An 18,039-nucleotide genomic window follows, 5' to 3' on the forward strand; every position below is an offset into this window, starting at 1 on the left:
ACATCCCAGTATTAGCTGTAAGTGAGGAAATGGGAGGGAGGAACTCGAGAAAAAATTACAAACACCAGGGAAGTGGTACTGAACAAATTGTTGGAGCTGCGGGCTGACAAGTCCCTGGGTCCTGATGGACTTCATCCTAAGGTGTTGAAAGAAGTGGCTAGTGAGATAGTTGATGCATTAGTTTCAATTTTCCAAAATTCCCTAGATTTGGGGAAGGTTCCATTAGATTGGAAAATAGCAAATGTAACTCCTTTGTTTAAAAAGCGAGGGAGACAGAAAGCAGGAAACTACAGGCCAGTTAGCTTAACATCGGTCTTAGGGAAAATGTTAGAAGCTATTAAAGATGTTATAGCAGGGCATTTAGAAAAATTCTAGGTAATCAGGCAGAGTCAACGTGATCTTGTGAAAGGGAAATCACGTTTAGCCAATTTATTGGAGTTCTTTGAGGGAGTTACATGTTCTGGGGATAAAGAGGAACCGGTGGATGTATTGTACTTAGATTTCCAGAAGGCATTTGATAACGTGCCACATCAAAGGTTATTGCAGAAAATAAAAGCTCATGATGTTAGGGTTATATATTGGCATGGACAGAGGATTGGCTAGCTAACAGGAAACAGAGAGTAGACATAAATGGGTAATTTTCTGCTTGGCAAGATGTAATGAGTGGTGTGCCACAGGGATCTGTGCTGGGGCCTCAACTTTTTACAATTTATATAAATGACTTGGATGAAGGGACCGAAGGTATGGTTGCTAAATTTTCTGATGACACAAAGATAGGTTGGAAAGTAACCTATGAAGAGGGCGTAAGGGGGCTACAAAGGGATATAGATAGGTTAAGTGAGTGAGCAAAGACCTGGCAAATGGAGTATAATGTGGGAAAGTGGGAAATTGTCCACTTTGGCAGGAAGAATAAAAAATAAGCATATTATCTAAATGGTGAGAGATTGCAGAGCTCTGAGATGCACAGGCATCTGGGTGTCCTAGTGCGTGAATCACAAAAGGTTAGTATGCAGGTACAGCACGTAATTAGGAAAGCTAATAGAATATTATCGTTTATCGTGAGGGGAATTGAATACAAAAGTAGGGAGGTTATGCTTCAGCTAGATGAGGCATTGGTGAGACCACATCTGGAGTACTATGTACAGTATTAGTCTCCTTATTTAAGGAAGGATGTAAATACATTGGAGGCAGGGCAGAGAAGGTTTACTAAACTAATACCTGGAAGGGACAGGCTGTCTTACGAGGAAAGACTGGACAGGCTAGGCTTGTAACCACTGGAATTAAGAAGAGTAAGAGGTGACTTGATTGAAACATATAAGATCCTGAGGGGTCTTGACAGGGTGAATGTGGAAAGGATGTTTCCTTTTGTGGGAGAATCAAGAACTAGGGGTCACCGTTTAAAAATAAGGGGTTGCCCATTTAAGACAGGGATGAGGAGAAATTTTTTCTCTCAGAGGATCACGAGTCTTTGGAATTCTTTTCCTGAAAAAGCGGTGGAAGCAGAGTCTTTGAATACTTTTAAGGCGGAGGTAGATAGATTCTTGATAAGCAAGGGGGTTATCAGAGGTAGGTGGAAATGTGGAATAATCAGTTCAGCCATGAACTTATTGAATGGCGGAGCAGGCTCAAAGAGTCAAGTGGCCTACTCCTGCTCCTAATTTGTATGTTCGTATTCGTAAGTATATCTTTCCAAATGAGAATCGTATGCGACTGGGAGGGGAACTCGTAGGTGGTGGTGTTCCCATGTGCCTGCTACCCTTGTCCTCTAGGTGATAGAGGTCTCAGGTTTGGAAGGTGCTCTCAAAGAAGCCTTGGCAAGTTGCTGAAATCCATCTAGTAGATGGTACACACTGCACATACGGTGTGCGTCAATGGTGGAAGAAGTGAACGTTTAAGGTGGTGGATGGGGAGCCAATCAAGCGGGACACTTTGCCTTGGATGGTGTTGAGCTTCTTGAATGTTGTTGGAGCTGCACTTATCCAGCAAGTGGAGAGTATTCCATTACACTCCTGACTTGTGCCTTGTAGATGGTGGGCAGGCTTTGGGGAATCAGGAGGTGAGTTACTTGCTGCAGAATGACCTGCTCTTGTAGCCCCAGTACTTATGCGGCTCGTCCAGTTAAGTTTCACGTCATAATGGACACGAATTGAGTTTGAGGATACAGATATCCAACAGACTGCAACTTTTACAAAAGCCAACCAGTCCATCTCTGCACAACAGAGGATGTCAAAGAAACACAAAATTTATCAAACAAATCCCGAACTATACTTTTAAAATTTATTGTACAAACATGTTTTGGTAAAATAACGGACAAAAACAGGATGCGAGCCACATCCCTTCTCAATTCCCAATCCAACCCACAAAAACATGCCTGATTAGAAAAATAAAATGGAACCAAAGCACAATACTCTTCAGTAGGCAAAAAGTCACTCATTGTAATCTACAGGTTACATACAACTCAGGAACCCCATCTCCAACTTTCTATAAACAATTACATATTTAATATAACTTTTTGGACTCTGCTATGCATGTTTCTTTTAGATAAAAGGCAAATATAAAAATATCAAAAAGGTAATCTTTGTGCTCTTTTATTTGTTTCCGCAACCCTGAGGATCAGAGAGCAATACTCTGAGGCAGCCCTTTCTTTAATAGGGTTATTAGATAACTGCCCAATTCTTCATCCTAGAAAAAAATAAATATTTAACAGTAAGTAGCGTATTGTGTTTGCTGCGCAAATTCGCAAGTACCATTGAGAGCTGGACTGGTTTCTAACTGGGGCAGAGACCACCTTGTACAAGAAGTAGGGACCTGGTTAATCAAGACCAATGTGGTCTCCTGGACTACTTTCAATCACCTAAGGGGGTTAGGGAAAAAACATTCCAGATTTCAATCCCTTAATTGGGCCAGGCTGATGGGATGTCAGTCTTTCCCCGTCTGTCACTTTTTAAAAAATATTTTGGATGTTCTAGAACATTTTTAATATTTCCTCTGTGAAACATTTTGAAGCATTTGGCACATTGCCAATGGGGCATATGGTCACCCTCTGTGCTGTCCTATTCTATGATTCTTCTGTGCTAAAAATGCTATATAAATGCAAGTTACTGTTGAAACCGTTCAGCATATAAAATGTAATGTGTTAATTAACAACTGTACTTTAGTTCCACTGTGTAGGAATTCCTTTGCTGAACCACAGCTTTAGTCTTTGGAACCTTTACAAATTGGACTTGCACTTTACTCAAACCTGACCAGGCTACACTTTGGTAAAAATGAACTAGATGTAATTTTCATTTTGTTGCAGTTACATCATATAAAATGAAACCCACCTCCAAGTAATGTATCACCCACTCAGTATCATTGTGGATACAAAGTGTGAAGTTACCTTGCCCGACCGATGGCTGTTGCTTACTGGAAAATTCCACATTCTCTCACGTAAGTAATGAAGCTTGCCATGGGTCACACAAGGTCATAGAATACTACAGGTTTTTAATTACATAATTTACACACATCCCTGAGCAGGTTAAAGACATTGCAGGGACTCAAATTCAACTAAGTGAACCAAGCACTTTGACTAAAATGATCAAAAGACAATCTGAGAAACAGCCAGTCTCAGTAATTAAATGAAGACAGGATTGAGTAATGTAACGAAAAAATAAATATACCCCTGTGTTTAGTTCCCTTTTGAAATTTCTGTCACAGATTATAAAAGATTGTATGGGGAGTGGAAGAGGTAATGACTGTAAATCATCTATGATTTCATTGGGGCATTGAATAAGTAGTTGATCAAATTGAAGTGAGCTATAAACTACATGGTGAAGAGTTACAGTCAGTGATAATCATAATCACAAAACCTCTAAGGAACATAATTCTGGTGGTATAATTTCAGAAGAAATTTTGTAAATATAAATAACTGGTTAAATGCTCAACAAAGTAAGTGTTCAATCAACACCAATTCCCACTGAGATGATCAGGAGTGATGAATCAGTTCTGCTCTATAAACACTTTAATCCAGCTGTCACAATCTAATCAGCAGATGGAACAATCACTCACTTAACTTAAATGACACTGATACGGAATCAATCTACCAATTTTCCTAGAGATGTTTTCTTCTTAGCTTGAGCTACTGGAGGACACCATTTACATCCAGTCAGCTATAATCTCTTATACCTTCATTATAAGAGATCGGTTTACAATTCCACTACACTGAGCAGGCAGAGGAAATCTTCATCTCATCTCCTTCTTGAAGGAGGGGCACTTTTAGATGCCTTGGACATTACCCAGTCTCACCAATCACAGACCTGTACAAAACAGGACACCTGAAATGTGAGACACATTCTCAGAGCCTCTATCTGGATACATGATAACACGTGAAATATTCCAAACTGAAGGCTAGATGTTTGCAGGATTCCCCATTGCGCATGAAAGCCACCGATTCTCCAAAATAGATTTACTCACCTGATAGGTCCATGAAACTAACACATCTTTCGTACTCTGATCATCAGACATTGCACTGATTTTAATGAGAATGGATTCCACCATCACAGAGCCATCAGGGAGGTGTTGAATGGGGTAGTCTTTCAAGATGCTTCAAGAAGATGATCAAGAAAAGAAACAGTAAATAACTGTCAGGCAAACCCCCCACCTGCCAAGACTGAGGCACACATTATTTCGCCATATGAACATTAAAACTTAAAAAGTGCAAGCCCTTGACTGGAAAGACATTTACATAGTAACAGTGTTGAAATAAAGGGAACCAGTCCCTGCCCCTAATACACAGAAAAGACCTGGTCAAACCAGTCGGTCACGTGACCACCTGCTGGCTATCTAGGGGAGTTTTAAGCTGGAAAAGCAGCATTGGGCCTGGGCCTTTGCAGTACCAGCAGTGGCCACCGCTCCCGGTGGCGCTGCCAACACTGCTGAGCTGCTGGCCCTGTGATTGGCCGGCAGCTCTTGGAGGCGGGATCCCCGTTCCTATTAAGTCTTTAAAGGGACGGAAATTCCGCCTCCTTAAACTTTGACATCAAAAGACTGGAGGATCACTCCGGGGGCTGAATAAATGCAGAAGGGGTTCTCCCCCCCCACCCCGTCTTTTCAGCCTGGCGCTGGGAGCCCGTCTCCTGCACAAAATCCAGTCTCAAGTGTGGAGAAGTTGCTGGTCCCAGGTGCACAGCAGAAGTTGTCCGGTATAAGCCCTCCCCTCTGGTTGACAGAGAAATAAAATGGGGACAGGAACAAAAATTGGTTGGCATCTTTTTAAATAAAAGTCTGTTGGGGCCAGCTTTTGTTTACACTCAGACGTTTAGCACACAGGGGGATGGGGAGAAGTTACTTATGTTGAAGAAGACAAAGAACGGATGTGGGGAAGTGTAGCACCTTCATTATTTCAATTAAGTGAGACCAATCATAACTGTTGCATATAACGTTCATTTGTTCTCTGATCAATATAATAGTTATAAACGTTGGCTAAACACATGTGAAGTCACATGTTAAAGACACAATATCCAGTTCGTTTATCAAGTATTGTGACATCCCTTGGGTTACATTATTGTATAAGTAGATATTAGGGAATGTGAGTTAATTCCAGCACATAAGGAATAAGAGATCCAGGTGTGGGAGCAACTGACACCACCCAAAGAGAAGATATCAACGGCAGATCCAAAATTATAATGGAGAGAAACTACAAAAAAAGCCTTTATTATACCTCGTGCACCGTAGCAGTCAATTGAACAGAACAATAATCGATTGAAATATATTTTAACAACTCCTTGTGTGTGTAATTTTGGCTCTTGGTTTATTATCTAGTGTTGTCTATCCTTTTCAGCTACTGCTCTGAATGACACTTATTTTTCCGTGGTTCATATTAACCAACTTCACCCCTGTATTTTGCTATGGTTGCAATAAAAACAAACTAAGATAGTTATCACCTTCATTGACATAACGAGGATAATGTACTCACTTTTTCAGATGGTTGTATATTCGGTTTAAGGTGTCCTGTTCTGAGTGGTGGTCCTGTATCTGAACTTTGCATGTGTAACGAAGGTGATGCTCACTGAGACCCAACTCTTTCACGGCCTGTTCAGGTGAAACCAGGCGAAGGCTCTAAAGGTAAAAGCAACAGGAACAAATGATTTTCATCTGTTTTCAACAATTCCCAAATTTGCTCTAAAATACATGAAACACGCATTACTCACATTATCCTTTATAATCAGTGTACCATGCATTAGTTTCGGTTTCTTCGGATCAGGTACCGGACCTACAGAACAGGGGAAAAATGTCACAGACATCACAGCAAATATCAGAGGCTGTGCTTACATACCTAATAATTCACTTTACAAAACAAAGTTTTCATGAAATGTGATTTTCGTATAAATTATTTAATAAATTGAAGTTTTGGTCAGTTTCAAACCTCTGCAGCAAATAGTCATGAAATTTAATGCAAAGTTAATAATGTAATTTTGTGGCTTCTCAGCTGCATTCACTAGATGCTGGTCCAGGCACACAGTCCTGCATCTCCAGGCTGCTGCTCTCTGAATACAAGTGGAGTGCAGAACAAGCAAAATGCCAGTGATGAGAATGGACCTATCTTCAATTTGCGCATCCAGTGTCACCATCAGCTAATATAAATACATTGAAGCTATTTCTATATTACCTCAATAATGTACCTTCAACTTCATACCACTGTTACAAAATTTCCATTGCACTTATGTGCTGTTTCCATTTCTCATATCTTCTACACTTGTGGTCTGTCAGAATGAAACTTGGTCTCAACTGGTACAGACAAAGGGAAGTTTTGTGGTAAGGACTCGCTCTCAATAGAAACTGGATTGAAAATACCCTATTTCACTTAGGTCCCTTGCAGATATCAGAGCCGACATTAATCCCATTGCCAACATTGGAATCCAAGCATCAGAAGTGAAAGTGCTGTGCACTGAAGTTACACTGTGCCCTTGACAACCCTGATTGCCTGCTTTCTTAGGCTTACTTTCTGTAACACTCCTTCGTTATCACCCCTGTTGTTATAAAAATACAGCAATGCTACAGGAAATCTACTTCTATCTAAAACATTTTGTGATGCAACCATCACACTTGTATGAAATGCCAACAAATTACAACTAAACATTCTTTAAAGGAATTAAAGTCAGCCATTAGCTGACTTCAGTAGTAATTAGACCTTGGGCCTTAAAAGGACAGGACAAGTTAAACATTGCTCTCCTTTAACAGAATACTGCTTTGTGAAATATCTTGCATAATCTCCCTCTCCTTAATAAAGAGCATTATCTAATTTACTATCAGCAATACCATGGGAGATCTGCATGTGGTTTAAAAATAACACCTGCCTTGAACTCTTCTGAAGGCAGTAAGATTAATCAATCTGCCTATATCATTATTGGAAATTATTGTTTTTAGTTGGTGTCAGCCTTGGGTCAGTGGTGTCAATTTCTCCTAAGTCGGTAGGTTGTGGATTCAAGTTCCACTCCAGAGACCTGTGCACATAATCTAAGCTGACACTTCAGTGCATTACTTAGGACTGGCGGAGAAGTCATCTTTTGGATGAGACATTAAACCAAGACCTCTCTCAGGTGAAGATAAAAATCCCATAGCACTAATTGAAAAATAGCTGGAGCACTCTTCTGCTATTATGACCAATATCCTTCAATTAACATCACTAAACCTGATTTTCTGGTCTTTATCACTTTGTTGGGGACAAACTGGCTGCTGCGTTTCTTACATTACAACAATGACTTCATAAGTACTTCATTGGCTGCAAAGCACTTTGTGATGTCCTGAGGTTGTGAAAGGTGCTATATAAATGCACATCCTTCCTTCTTTGGTTTAATTATTTTTTGCCTTTCTACTGAAGCAAGGAATCTTGCTGGTAGATAGTTCCATAGGTGCTAGTCATGCTATGATACTTCGCTCAAGTGGCTCTCTTTTCTAAGTGAGTGCAAATAATAAGTGTTGGCAGGCTATTCAACAGCGGGCAGCATCACTGCTGAACCCCAGCCTGTCCTCAGCCAATATCCAAGCATATGTATTTTCCAAGTGATAGTACAAGATAGGGAGCATAAACAGAATGTCCACATGACTCTTACCTTGATGTTACCTGTGTCCCCACCCCACCACCAGCTGAGTTCTGCTAACACAGTACAGACCTGTGAGAAAACTTGGGGCATTCTTGGCTTCATGGCTCAATTCCATGCTAGGCAATGCATTAAACAACTCAGCCATGAGACAATCATACCTTTACTTCTAAACAGAATTTCAGGTTTTTAAAAAAAAAAAGTAGGCCGTTTCTTAAATCGTTAGGCTAGGCCAATTCTATTACCAAGAGATGAATCCTTCTTGAGCAAACCGAGAGAAATATCCACAGGAATATTGGGGTTAGTAACTATTGTAGCTGTCTCTCCATTGGCTGGCATGTAGCAATTAATACCTAGAAAAAAAACATATGTAAATAAATATAATTAAAAGTCTTCGTTCTACCAGATTAAACTAAAAATGTATTTGAAATTACACCAGCTACAAAATATAATTTACAAGAAGGTTAAAACTATGAGGGAAATTTCACCTTGGCGGTGATATCTGTGTGTACAAGCTGCCAGTACAGATAAGGCAGGCAATAATGATACAGGGGAGGGCTTTCATCTGCAGGTGGAATGAGTGGGTGCATTCCTGACTGAGATGGGAGGAAACTGTACATCTGATGTTTGGGATCAGCAACATCAGATGATATTCATGAACTACTTGCTACCCAATGGGAACAAAGAGAAAGCAACATCAAAGATAATTTTTCAGCAAGTAGAAGTCTGTGAGATACAAAGGGTTTCTGCTTCATTACAGCTGGGCAGTGAAATGAATCAAAATTACATCTGTAGGAAAGAAAGGGTTCTACTCCTAAAAAGTGAGTTATTTTTGGGTTCATTTTTGTGCTGATTGAGGTGAGGGATATCAATATTCAAGAACAATGAATATTTCTCCTTTGGGCACAATTTGTTTATAACACACATCGCCAGGCAGGGTATAGCAAGAAGAAATGCAAATTAAAGGTCATTCTACCCTGCCAGAGAACAGCATCCCTACTGTACCAGTGTGATTTTTTTCATTTCACACACCAGCCATCCTGATGGCCTCTCAGTGAGTTACCGAATTAGTGCCAATCTATCCCAGAATGTGGGTTGTTCTGGGCTTTGTATTCACAAACACGAAGGTTGACACTACCTAAAGTAATTTTACATGGGATTGTTAAAGCTAGGAGAAAGGACACCTCTGTCCCTGCTGCCTGGGCAGAATTCAAATCCAGGTCCCAAAGATGCAAAGGGCAATGTGCTAAATCACTACACCACATCAGTCAAAGCCAATGAATATCTCAAAATCTAATTAGTGCCCATTTGGATAAGGTTCTGCATAAGAGATTGCTGGTTTGTGGTATGGGTAGGAAACTGATACAAGGCAAACAGTTGGGATAAAAGGAATATTCTTGGTTCGACAGGTAATGGCAAGTGGTGTCCCACAGAACTGCTGCCAGGACCCCAGCTTTTACACTTTATATTAAATGATCAAGATTTGCACATAGAAAAAAGTATATCCAAGTTTTCCAAATGATGCTAAGCTAGGAGGTATTGTAAAGTTTAAGAGAAGGACAGATCAATGAAGTGAATGACAGTAACAGTCTATCCTAACTGTGAGGAAGTACATTTTGGTTACAGAAACGGCAGATGGGAATCCAGCCTAAATGAGGAAGCACAGAAGACTGTAGATGAGCAAAGGAAGTTAGTGGTCCAAGTATGTACAGTAAATCATTGCAAAATATCAAATAAACTAATGCGGCACCGGGTTTCATCACATGATGTGTAGAATATAAAAGCAAAGTCATGCTTAACGTTTTATGTTGGCTGTCCCACCTTAAGGAGGACAAACTAGTTTTGGAGAAAGTACAGCAATATTTCACGAGGATGATACTTGGGATGATGAGATTTTGCTATAACAAAAGATTAGGTAAACATTGGTTATATTTCCTTGAGACAGAAAACTTAAGGGGTGATCTGACTTAAGTATTTGTAATGCAGAAGGGAATAAGAGTACAGACGGAAAAACACTGCCCTTTATGTATTGGAATCTAGATCAAGGGGACATAAATCTTAAAATTTGAACAAAACTAATTAACAGTAAATTCAGAAACAATTTTTTCATGCAAAGGGTTGTTAGAATGTGGTGTGTATGGCTCCATAAGCAAAACTAATTTAGATGTTTCCTAGTAAAGTATCCATTAAGGAATATGAGAAAAGGGAATTGGGATTAAAAAGATGAAATGCTCATTGTTAGCAAACTGGTACAGCATGCTGATTTGATGAATACCTTGTCCTGTTCCTATTTTTATATAATCCTTAACATTTTCTTCACATGAAATGATCAGATCTGGTTACTGAAAGATCTTGTTAGTCTGCATTTGCATTGTGGAGGATAAAACTGCAGTACATGAACTTCAGTAAGACTTACTGAACTCCTGCTCAATTTTCTGTTTAAGGAATCCCATTTTCTTAGCCTCCCCATGGACCAGCAGCACATTTTGTGGTTCTACTTGACGGATAAGCTGCATGATGCCTTTGGCGTCAGCATGTGCACTGAATGACATATATTCCACCTGCATCTTCACTTCTAGCTGGGAAGGATATGTTAGCAATGGAAGTAATGAACAGTGTTATAATGCAAAAAAAATCATGAAGACAATTATTTTTAAGATACACTGCATCATAAATCTATTTTGTGACATATCATCTTGTAACTCCCATTGCCTAACAGTCAAGGGATCTCCAACAATAGCTCACAAGGAGACTAGATCAACTTGACTAATGATATCAAATCAACTTGCAGAGAAAAAAGCCTCCTCAGCTGGTTTCAGCATTTGGCATCACACGATATACGTTTACAATTTAAAAATAGACAAGCTGACCCAAATTACAATACTGATTTACTAAGAGAGAAGTAAGAACATAACCTTCCTCAGGTATACATCTAGATGGATCGGAGACAGAGATCGATATGAAAATAGGTTAAGAAACTGGTCAGAAAAACAGAATGAGATAAAAATTGCAAGAAATATAAGATACCATTAAATATATTCAAAAGAAACATTTAGTCAGTGAAACAGCTGGAGCCTGGAAGGAGCTCCTGCTCAGAAATTGGCTGAGTCACAGGAAAGAAAGGACATGGAGCTACAGCAAGATAGAGGGAGGTGATTAGTGGGTGTCTCAGGAGACAGTGAAAGGCTTTTTTTAAAACAATGTACATAACTGATTCAGGGCAGGGACAGAAACAATGCTGTTTAAGTTTGTTAATGATATGAAATTTAGCAGAGGGGAAGGAAGATCTACAAATAACAGGGATTAAGCAGACCAATTACAGGGAATCTGGGTAAATTAATGCTCAGACTAACAGCCGCCAGATGTGGACAAATGCTAGTGGAGAAGGGGAATAAGCAGTGGAACTCAAGGGGAATGGTAGAAAGACTACAGGACATATTACAGAAGAGAGATCAGAGGGTCCTAGTGGATAACTTATGAGAATTGTATACCATTCTGGTCATTGCATTACCACCAGGAAATCCTGGCTTCATAGAGGGTACAGAGGATGGCTACGACATTCAGAGGAGATTAGGCACCTGAAATATGAGAACAGATAATGAAGTTGGGAATGCTACACTGAGGAAAAAAATGTTGGGAAGGCCTTATTTAAAGTTTGAACTCTAAATAATAATGGAAAAGTTATCAGGGCTAGAGGGCTTACATTTCAGAATAATGCAAGATATTGGGGAAGAGGTAACAGAGGCATTAACCATTGCTGCAATGTCATCCTGAAAATGAGATTAAACCAAAGCTCCTTTTGCCAAATCGGGGGGAGGGGGTGGGCAGGCGGAAGAGGTTCAGGGAGTTCACCAGATGTCCTAATAAACTGTTTCTTCAACTAATACTGCCAAAATACACAGATGAACTGGTCATTCATCTTATTACCATTTATGGGATCTTGCTTTCAACAATCACTACACTGCTAAGCAATTAACTTTACGTGAATCAATCTGATAAAGTATCATATTAACAATGTCTTCTGCTTTGGGGCTGGCTAGATAGACCACAATGGTCTTTTCTGGTCTGTACAATCCTGAATGTCAAAAAACCCAATTTATTAACATACGCAAAGGAAAACTTACAGTTTGTCTCCCCTCCATTTCGAGTTTCCGCTGTCCACTTAGGATTTTATGTCCCACTGTTCCTTGAACACAATACCCCGGCATGATGACCTGAGACAACAACTAAACATCTTAGAGACCAGAACAGTCCAGACAATATATAGTTTTGAACTGACAGGTGAGAAAATGAAAATGTTGACATCTCGGTAACAGTGGACCTGCTTTCTTACCATATTTTTATCATTGCCTGCCCATTTCCTGAAAATCTGGAGGGACTGCCCAGCATGAAGCATGCCTGGTGTAGCAAAGACAACCTGTAAAAATCAACCTTTATTATGAATTACTTCATGGAATACTATGGTGCAAACCTTTCACATTTTAATTTCAAAGTCAAATTTTCAATATTAAAGCACAATTATGAAGATAATTAAGTCTAGTGACCGAATAAATCAAAATGCCAAAGATAGCTAAAGTATGATAGATAGTAATTAAGGACAGGTAAACATTTCTAATACAGACAATTCAAACAAATATGATAATTATCCATAAATGCAATTAATCAACACTAACATCTAAACTTGAAGCCCAAATTGTAGCTCATCTATATTCTTATTTTTGTTGCGGAATAGAGCATGGTACTGAAACTAACAAATGCTGAGATCCTGCCGGTTCTAATTCAGGATTGGGTATTTTTGCCTTGAGCTCCAAGTAAGATTTTGCACAAATTTAACATGCAGAACAGCTTTGTCAGAGTCTGATTTTCTTTCCAAAAGCATAATTCCACATTTGTGAATTCCCAAGTATTAGTACAACATCATCTGCTCCCTCACCAGTTCAGTGTGGTAAACTACTCAGCCATAATGACCAGGTTTGGTCTACACTTAGTTAACTAATCTCATTAAGGTGGTAGCTGGGTCACTACAATTAGCTTCAGTGCCACTAGACTAGAGAGCGAGAACACAACCACATCCAGTGCTCCTGTGTCTGACCACTTTTCAATGACTCCTGCTGGAAAACTATGTGCAGTTGTTAGGCGGGTACGGGAATGGAACTGACAGTATGCCCTCTCTGGTTGAATAGTTTGCCAACATCCACACATAAAGAGTCCTTGCTCTAATAAGCTGTCGATGCCCATGGAACTACACCTTTGGTGTCACTGACTCAAACGGGTAGAGGAAGAAATGAAGGAAAAAAATCCCACAGTGGCTTGGTTAGAATCATAGAGTTATACAGCACAGAAACAGGCCCTTCAGCCCATCATATCTGTGCCAGCCAGCAAGCACCTAACTATTCTAATCCCATTTTCCAGCACTTGGCCCATGGCCTTGTTTGCTATGGCATTTCAAGTGCTCATCTAAATACTTCTTAAATGTTGTGAGGGTTCCTGCCTCTACCACCTCTTCAGGCAGTGTATTCCAGATTCCAACCACCCTCTGGGTGAAAAAAATTTTCCTCAAATCCCCTCTAAACCTCCTGCACCTGACCTTAAATCTATGCTCCCTGGTTATTGACCCCTCCGCTAAGGGAAAAAGTTTCTTCCTATCTAACCTATCAATGCCCCTCATAATTTTGTATACCTCAATCATATCTCCCCTCAGCCTTCTCTGTTCCAAGGAAAACAACCCTAGCCTTTTCAGTCTCTCTTCATAGCTGAAATGCTCCAGCACAGGCAACATCCTGGTGAATCTCCTCTGCACCCTCTCCAGTACAATCACATCCTTCCTATAGTGTGGTGACCAGAACTGTACACAGTACTCCAGCTTTGGCCTAACTAGCATTTTATACAGCTCCATCATAACCTACCCGCTCTTATAGTCTATGCCTCGGCTAATAAAGGCAAGTATCCCATATACCTTCCTAACCACCTTATCTACCTGTGCTGTTGCCTTTAGTGATCTATGGACAAGTACACCAAGGTCCCTCTGATCCTCTGTACTTCCTAAGGTCCTACCATCCATTGTATATTCCGTTGCCTTGTTAGTCCTCCCAAAATGCATCACCTCACACTTCTCAGGATCAAATTCCATTTGCCACTGCTCCGCCCATCTTACCAGCCCATCTATATTGTCCTGTAATCTAAGGCTTTCCTCCTCACTATTTACGACACCACCAATTTTCATGTCATCTGCGAACTTACTGATCATACCTCCTATATTCACGTCTAAATCATTAAATGTACACTACAAACAGCAAGGGTCCCAGCACCAATCCCTGCGGTACACCACTGGTCACAGGCTTCCACTCGCAAAAACAAACCTCGATCATGACCCTCTGTCTCCTGCCACTAAACCAACTTTGGATCCAAATTGCCCTGGATCCCATGGGCGCTTACCTTCATAACCAATTTCCTATGAGGGACCTTATCAAAAGCCTTACTGAAGTCCATGTTGACTACATCAACTGCTTTACCCTCATCTACACATTTCGTCACCGCCTCAAAAAGTTGGTTCAGATGTTCAAATAAATCAGAATTAAACCAGCTAGACCAAGCTAGCAAATCATAGAATTTTGCAGTTCCCAAAGACTACTCGGTTCATTGCATCAGGAAGAACTAGCCACTTAGTGACATTCTCTTGTTATTTCGCCATACCCTGTTAAATTTTCAGTTTCAAATATTTATCGACTTCTCTTTTACAGTGGATGGCACAGTGGCACAGTGGGTAGTACCGCAGCCTTACAGCTCCAGCGACCCAGGTTCAGTTCTGGGTACTGCCTGTGCGGAGTTTGCAAGTTCTCCCTGTGACCGCGTGGGTTTCTGCCGGGTGCTCCGGTTTCCCCTAGTGTAGGTAGGTGGTAGGAGAATGGTGGGGATGTGGTAGGGAATATGGGATTAATGTAGGATTAGTATAAATGGGTGGTTGTTGGTCGGCACAGACTCGGTGGGCTGAAGGGCCTGTTTCAGTGCTGAACATAGAACATACAGCACAGAACAGGCCCTTCGGCCCACAATGTTGTGCCGATCCTTTGTCCTCTGTCAAGGACAATTTAATCTATACCCCATCATTCTCCTTTATCCATATACCTATCCAAAAGCCTTTTGAAAGTCCCTAAAGTTTCTGACTCAACAACTTCCCCGGGCAAGGCATTCCATGCCTCGACCACTCTCTGGGTAAAGAACCTTCCCCTGACATCCCCCTTATATCTCCCACCCTTCACCTTAAATTTATGACCCCTTGTAACGCTTTGCTCCACCCGGGGAAAAAGTTTCTGACTGTCTACCCTATCTATTCCCCTGATCATCTTATAAACCTCTATCATGTCACCCCTCATCCTTCTCCTTTCTAATGAGAAGAGGCCTAGAATGTTCAGCCTTTCCTCGTAAGACTTATTCTCCATTCCAGGCAACATCCTGGTAAATCTCCTCTGCACCCTCTCCAAGGCTTCCACATCCTTCCTAAAATGAGGCGACCAGAACTGCACACAGTACTCCAAATGAGGCCTTACCAAGGTCCTGTACAGCTGCATCATCACCTCACGGCTCTTAAATTCAATCCCTCTGCTAATGAACGCTAACACCCCATATGCCTTCTTCACAGCCCTATCCACTTGAGTTGCAACTTTCAATGATCTATGCACATAGACCCCAAGGTCTCTCTGCTCCTCCACATGCCCAAGAACCCTACCGTTAACCCAGTATTTTGCATTCATGTTTGTCCTTCCAAAATGGACGACCTCACACTTTTCAGGGTTAAACTCCATCTGCCACTTTTCAGCCCAGCACTGCAACCTATCCAAGTCCCTTTGCAGACGACAATAGCCCTCCTCGGTATCCACAACTCCACCAACCTTTGTATCATCTGCAAATTTACTGACCCACCCTTCGACTTCCTCATCCAAGTCGTTAATAAAAATCACAAACAGGAGAGGACCCAGAACTGATCCCTGCGGCACGCCACTGGTAACTGGGCTCCAGGCTGAGTATTTACCATCTAAGACCACTCTCTGCCTTCTATCAGTTAGCCAATTCTTAATCCAACTGGCCACATTCCCCACTATCCCATGCCTCCTGACTTTCTCCATAAGTCTACCATGGGGGACCTTATCAAATGCCTTACTAAAATCCATGTACACCACATCCACTGGTTTACCCTCATCCACTTGCTTGGTCACCTGCTCAAAGAATTCAATCAGGCTTGTGAGGCAAGACCTACCCCTCACAAAACCGTGCTGACTGTCCCGAATCAAGCAGTGTCTTTCCAGATGCTCAGAAATCCTATCCCTCAGCACCTTTTCCATCAACTTGCCTACCACCGAAGTAAGACTAACTGGCCTGTAATTCCCAGGGTTGTTCCTATTCCCTTTCTTGAACAGGGGCACAACATTTGCCACCCTCCAATCACCTGGTACCACCCCCGTCAGCAGAGAAGATGAAAAGATCATTGCCAGCGGCTCTGCAATTTCATCCCTTGCTTCCCATAACATCCTTGGATATACCCCGTCAGGCCCGGGAGACTTGTCTATCTTCAAGTTATTCAAAAACCCCAACACATCTTCCCTCCTAACGAGCACTTCCTCGAGCTTACCAGTCTGTTTCACACCGTCCTCTTCAGTAATACACCCCTTCTCATTCGTAAATACCGAAGAGAAGTACTCATTCAAAACCTCACTTATCTCTTCCGGCTCAACACACAGTCTCCCGCTATTGTCCTTGACCGGACCTATGGTCCCCCTAGTCATCCTCATATTTCTGACATACGCGTAAAAGGCCTTGGGGTTTTCTTTTATCCTACCCGCCAAGCATTTTTCATGCCCTCTCTTAGCTCTCCTAATCCCTTTCTTCAGATCCTTCCTGGCCATCTTGTATCCCTCCAGAGCTATGCCTGTGCCCTTTTTCCTCAACTTTATATACGCATCCTTCTTCTTCCTAACAAGACTCTCAACCTCTCTTGTCAACCACGGTTCCCTCACATGACCATCCCTTCCCAGTGCTGTATCTCTAAATAAAATAAATAAAGCAATAGTTATGAATTCTGCTTCTATCAGTTTCCAATAGGGTACGCCATCTCTTAACTCACTGCATAAAAGGATTTCTCCATATATCTTCCTTCATTCTTTTGGTCATGATGTTAAATGAAGGACTTCCACTGACCAGATGTAGTGCATTAATATTTTTTTCCATTTTATCTTATCAAAGTACCTCATAATTTTAAGCATCTCTATCAAATCCCCTTTCAACCTTCTTTATTTTGGTGAAAAGAGCCCCAGCTTTTCTAGTCTGTTTGCAACAAAACTTTCTCATCCCAGTAACCCCCTACTAAGTATCTTCTGTACCATTTGGGTTTCAAATATCTCACGACTATAGGCATATATAGGCTTTCATGGTTCAAAATCTGTATCCAGTCTATGTTAGAATGTTCATAATAACATCTCAAACAAGGGGGAAATAAAGGTTTTAGAACTAGAAATTTCTGTACACAACCAAACAAGTCAAAATACTACAGCAACATACCATTGGTCCAGGGTTGTCAGCATAGGTCCTATCAAATGCCTTGATGTGTTTGAACTCAAACATGTTTCTCTGCACAAATGTCTTCCTAATTTTTTGATTGGTCCATGTAATGAATAATTTATAATAATGGTTAGCTTTTTCCGTCAGTCCAGTTGAGAAGTAAATGGGTGCCTTCAAGTTCATTCTCTCCCTGCAAGTAGACATGGTAATCAAATTCTGAAACCATCTTTATCAGTTACAGTATTATCATGGCTGTAGTAAGGCATCTTTCTCAGGCTATTCAGTTATTTTGGTAGAATCCATACTAATGTAAATTATATGTGGTCTGTGGAAGGATTGGCTTTAATGAACTAAATGGTCTTTTCTTATTCTGTAAGTTCTTTAGGACATTTTTAATCTCTGCCTCTGA

At 40.9% G+C, this 18,039-nt stretch overlaps 1 protein-coding gene across 2 annotated transcripts in view; it reads right to left on the minus strand.

Annotated features, from left to right (window-relative positions):
• Positions 1 to 2,260: 2,260 nt before the first annotated feature.
• ints11 (integrator complex subunit 11) overlaps positions 2,261 to 18,039 on the minus strand; it is a 34,085-nt gene continuing 18,306 nt past the window's right edge. For both annotated transcript variants that reach the window (XM_068017302.1, XM_068017301.1), the window contains 9 exons: positions 17,631 to 17,820; positions 12,412 to 12,495; positions 12,203 to 12,292; positions 10,495 to 10,657; positions 8,324 to 8,431; positions 6,189 to 6,250; positions 5,954 to 6,096; positions 4,453 to 4,582; positions 2,261 to 2,682 (listed from right to left, as the gene is read on the minus strand). In XM_068017302.1, coding sequence (XP_067873403.1) covers positions 2,614 to 2,682; positions 4,453 to 4,582; positions 5,954 to 6,096; positions 6,189 to 6,250; positions 8,324 to 8,431; positions 10,495 to 10,657; positions 12,203 to 12,292; positions 12,412 to 12,495; positions 17,631 to 17,820 — 1,039 coding nt within the window. In that variant the 3' untranslated portion in view covers positions 2,261 to 2,613. The remainder of the gene's footprint in view (positions 2,683 to 4,452; positions 4,583 to 5,953; positions 6,097 to 6,188; positions 6,251 to 8,323; positions 8,432 to 10,494; positions 10,658 to 12,202; positions 12,293 to 12,411; positions 12,496 to 17,630; positions 17,821 to 18,039) is intronic.

The sequence above is a fragment of the Heterodontus francisci genome, chromosome 37, assembly GCF_036365525.1.
Source record: "Heterodontus francisci isolate sHetFra1 chromosome 37, sHetFra1.hap1, whole genome shotgun sequence".
NCBI classification, from domain to species: Eukaryota; Metazoa; Chordata; class Chondrichthyes; order Heterodontiformes; family Heterodontidae; genus Heterodontus; species Heterodontus francisci.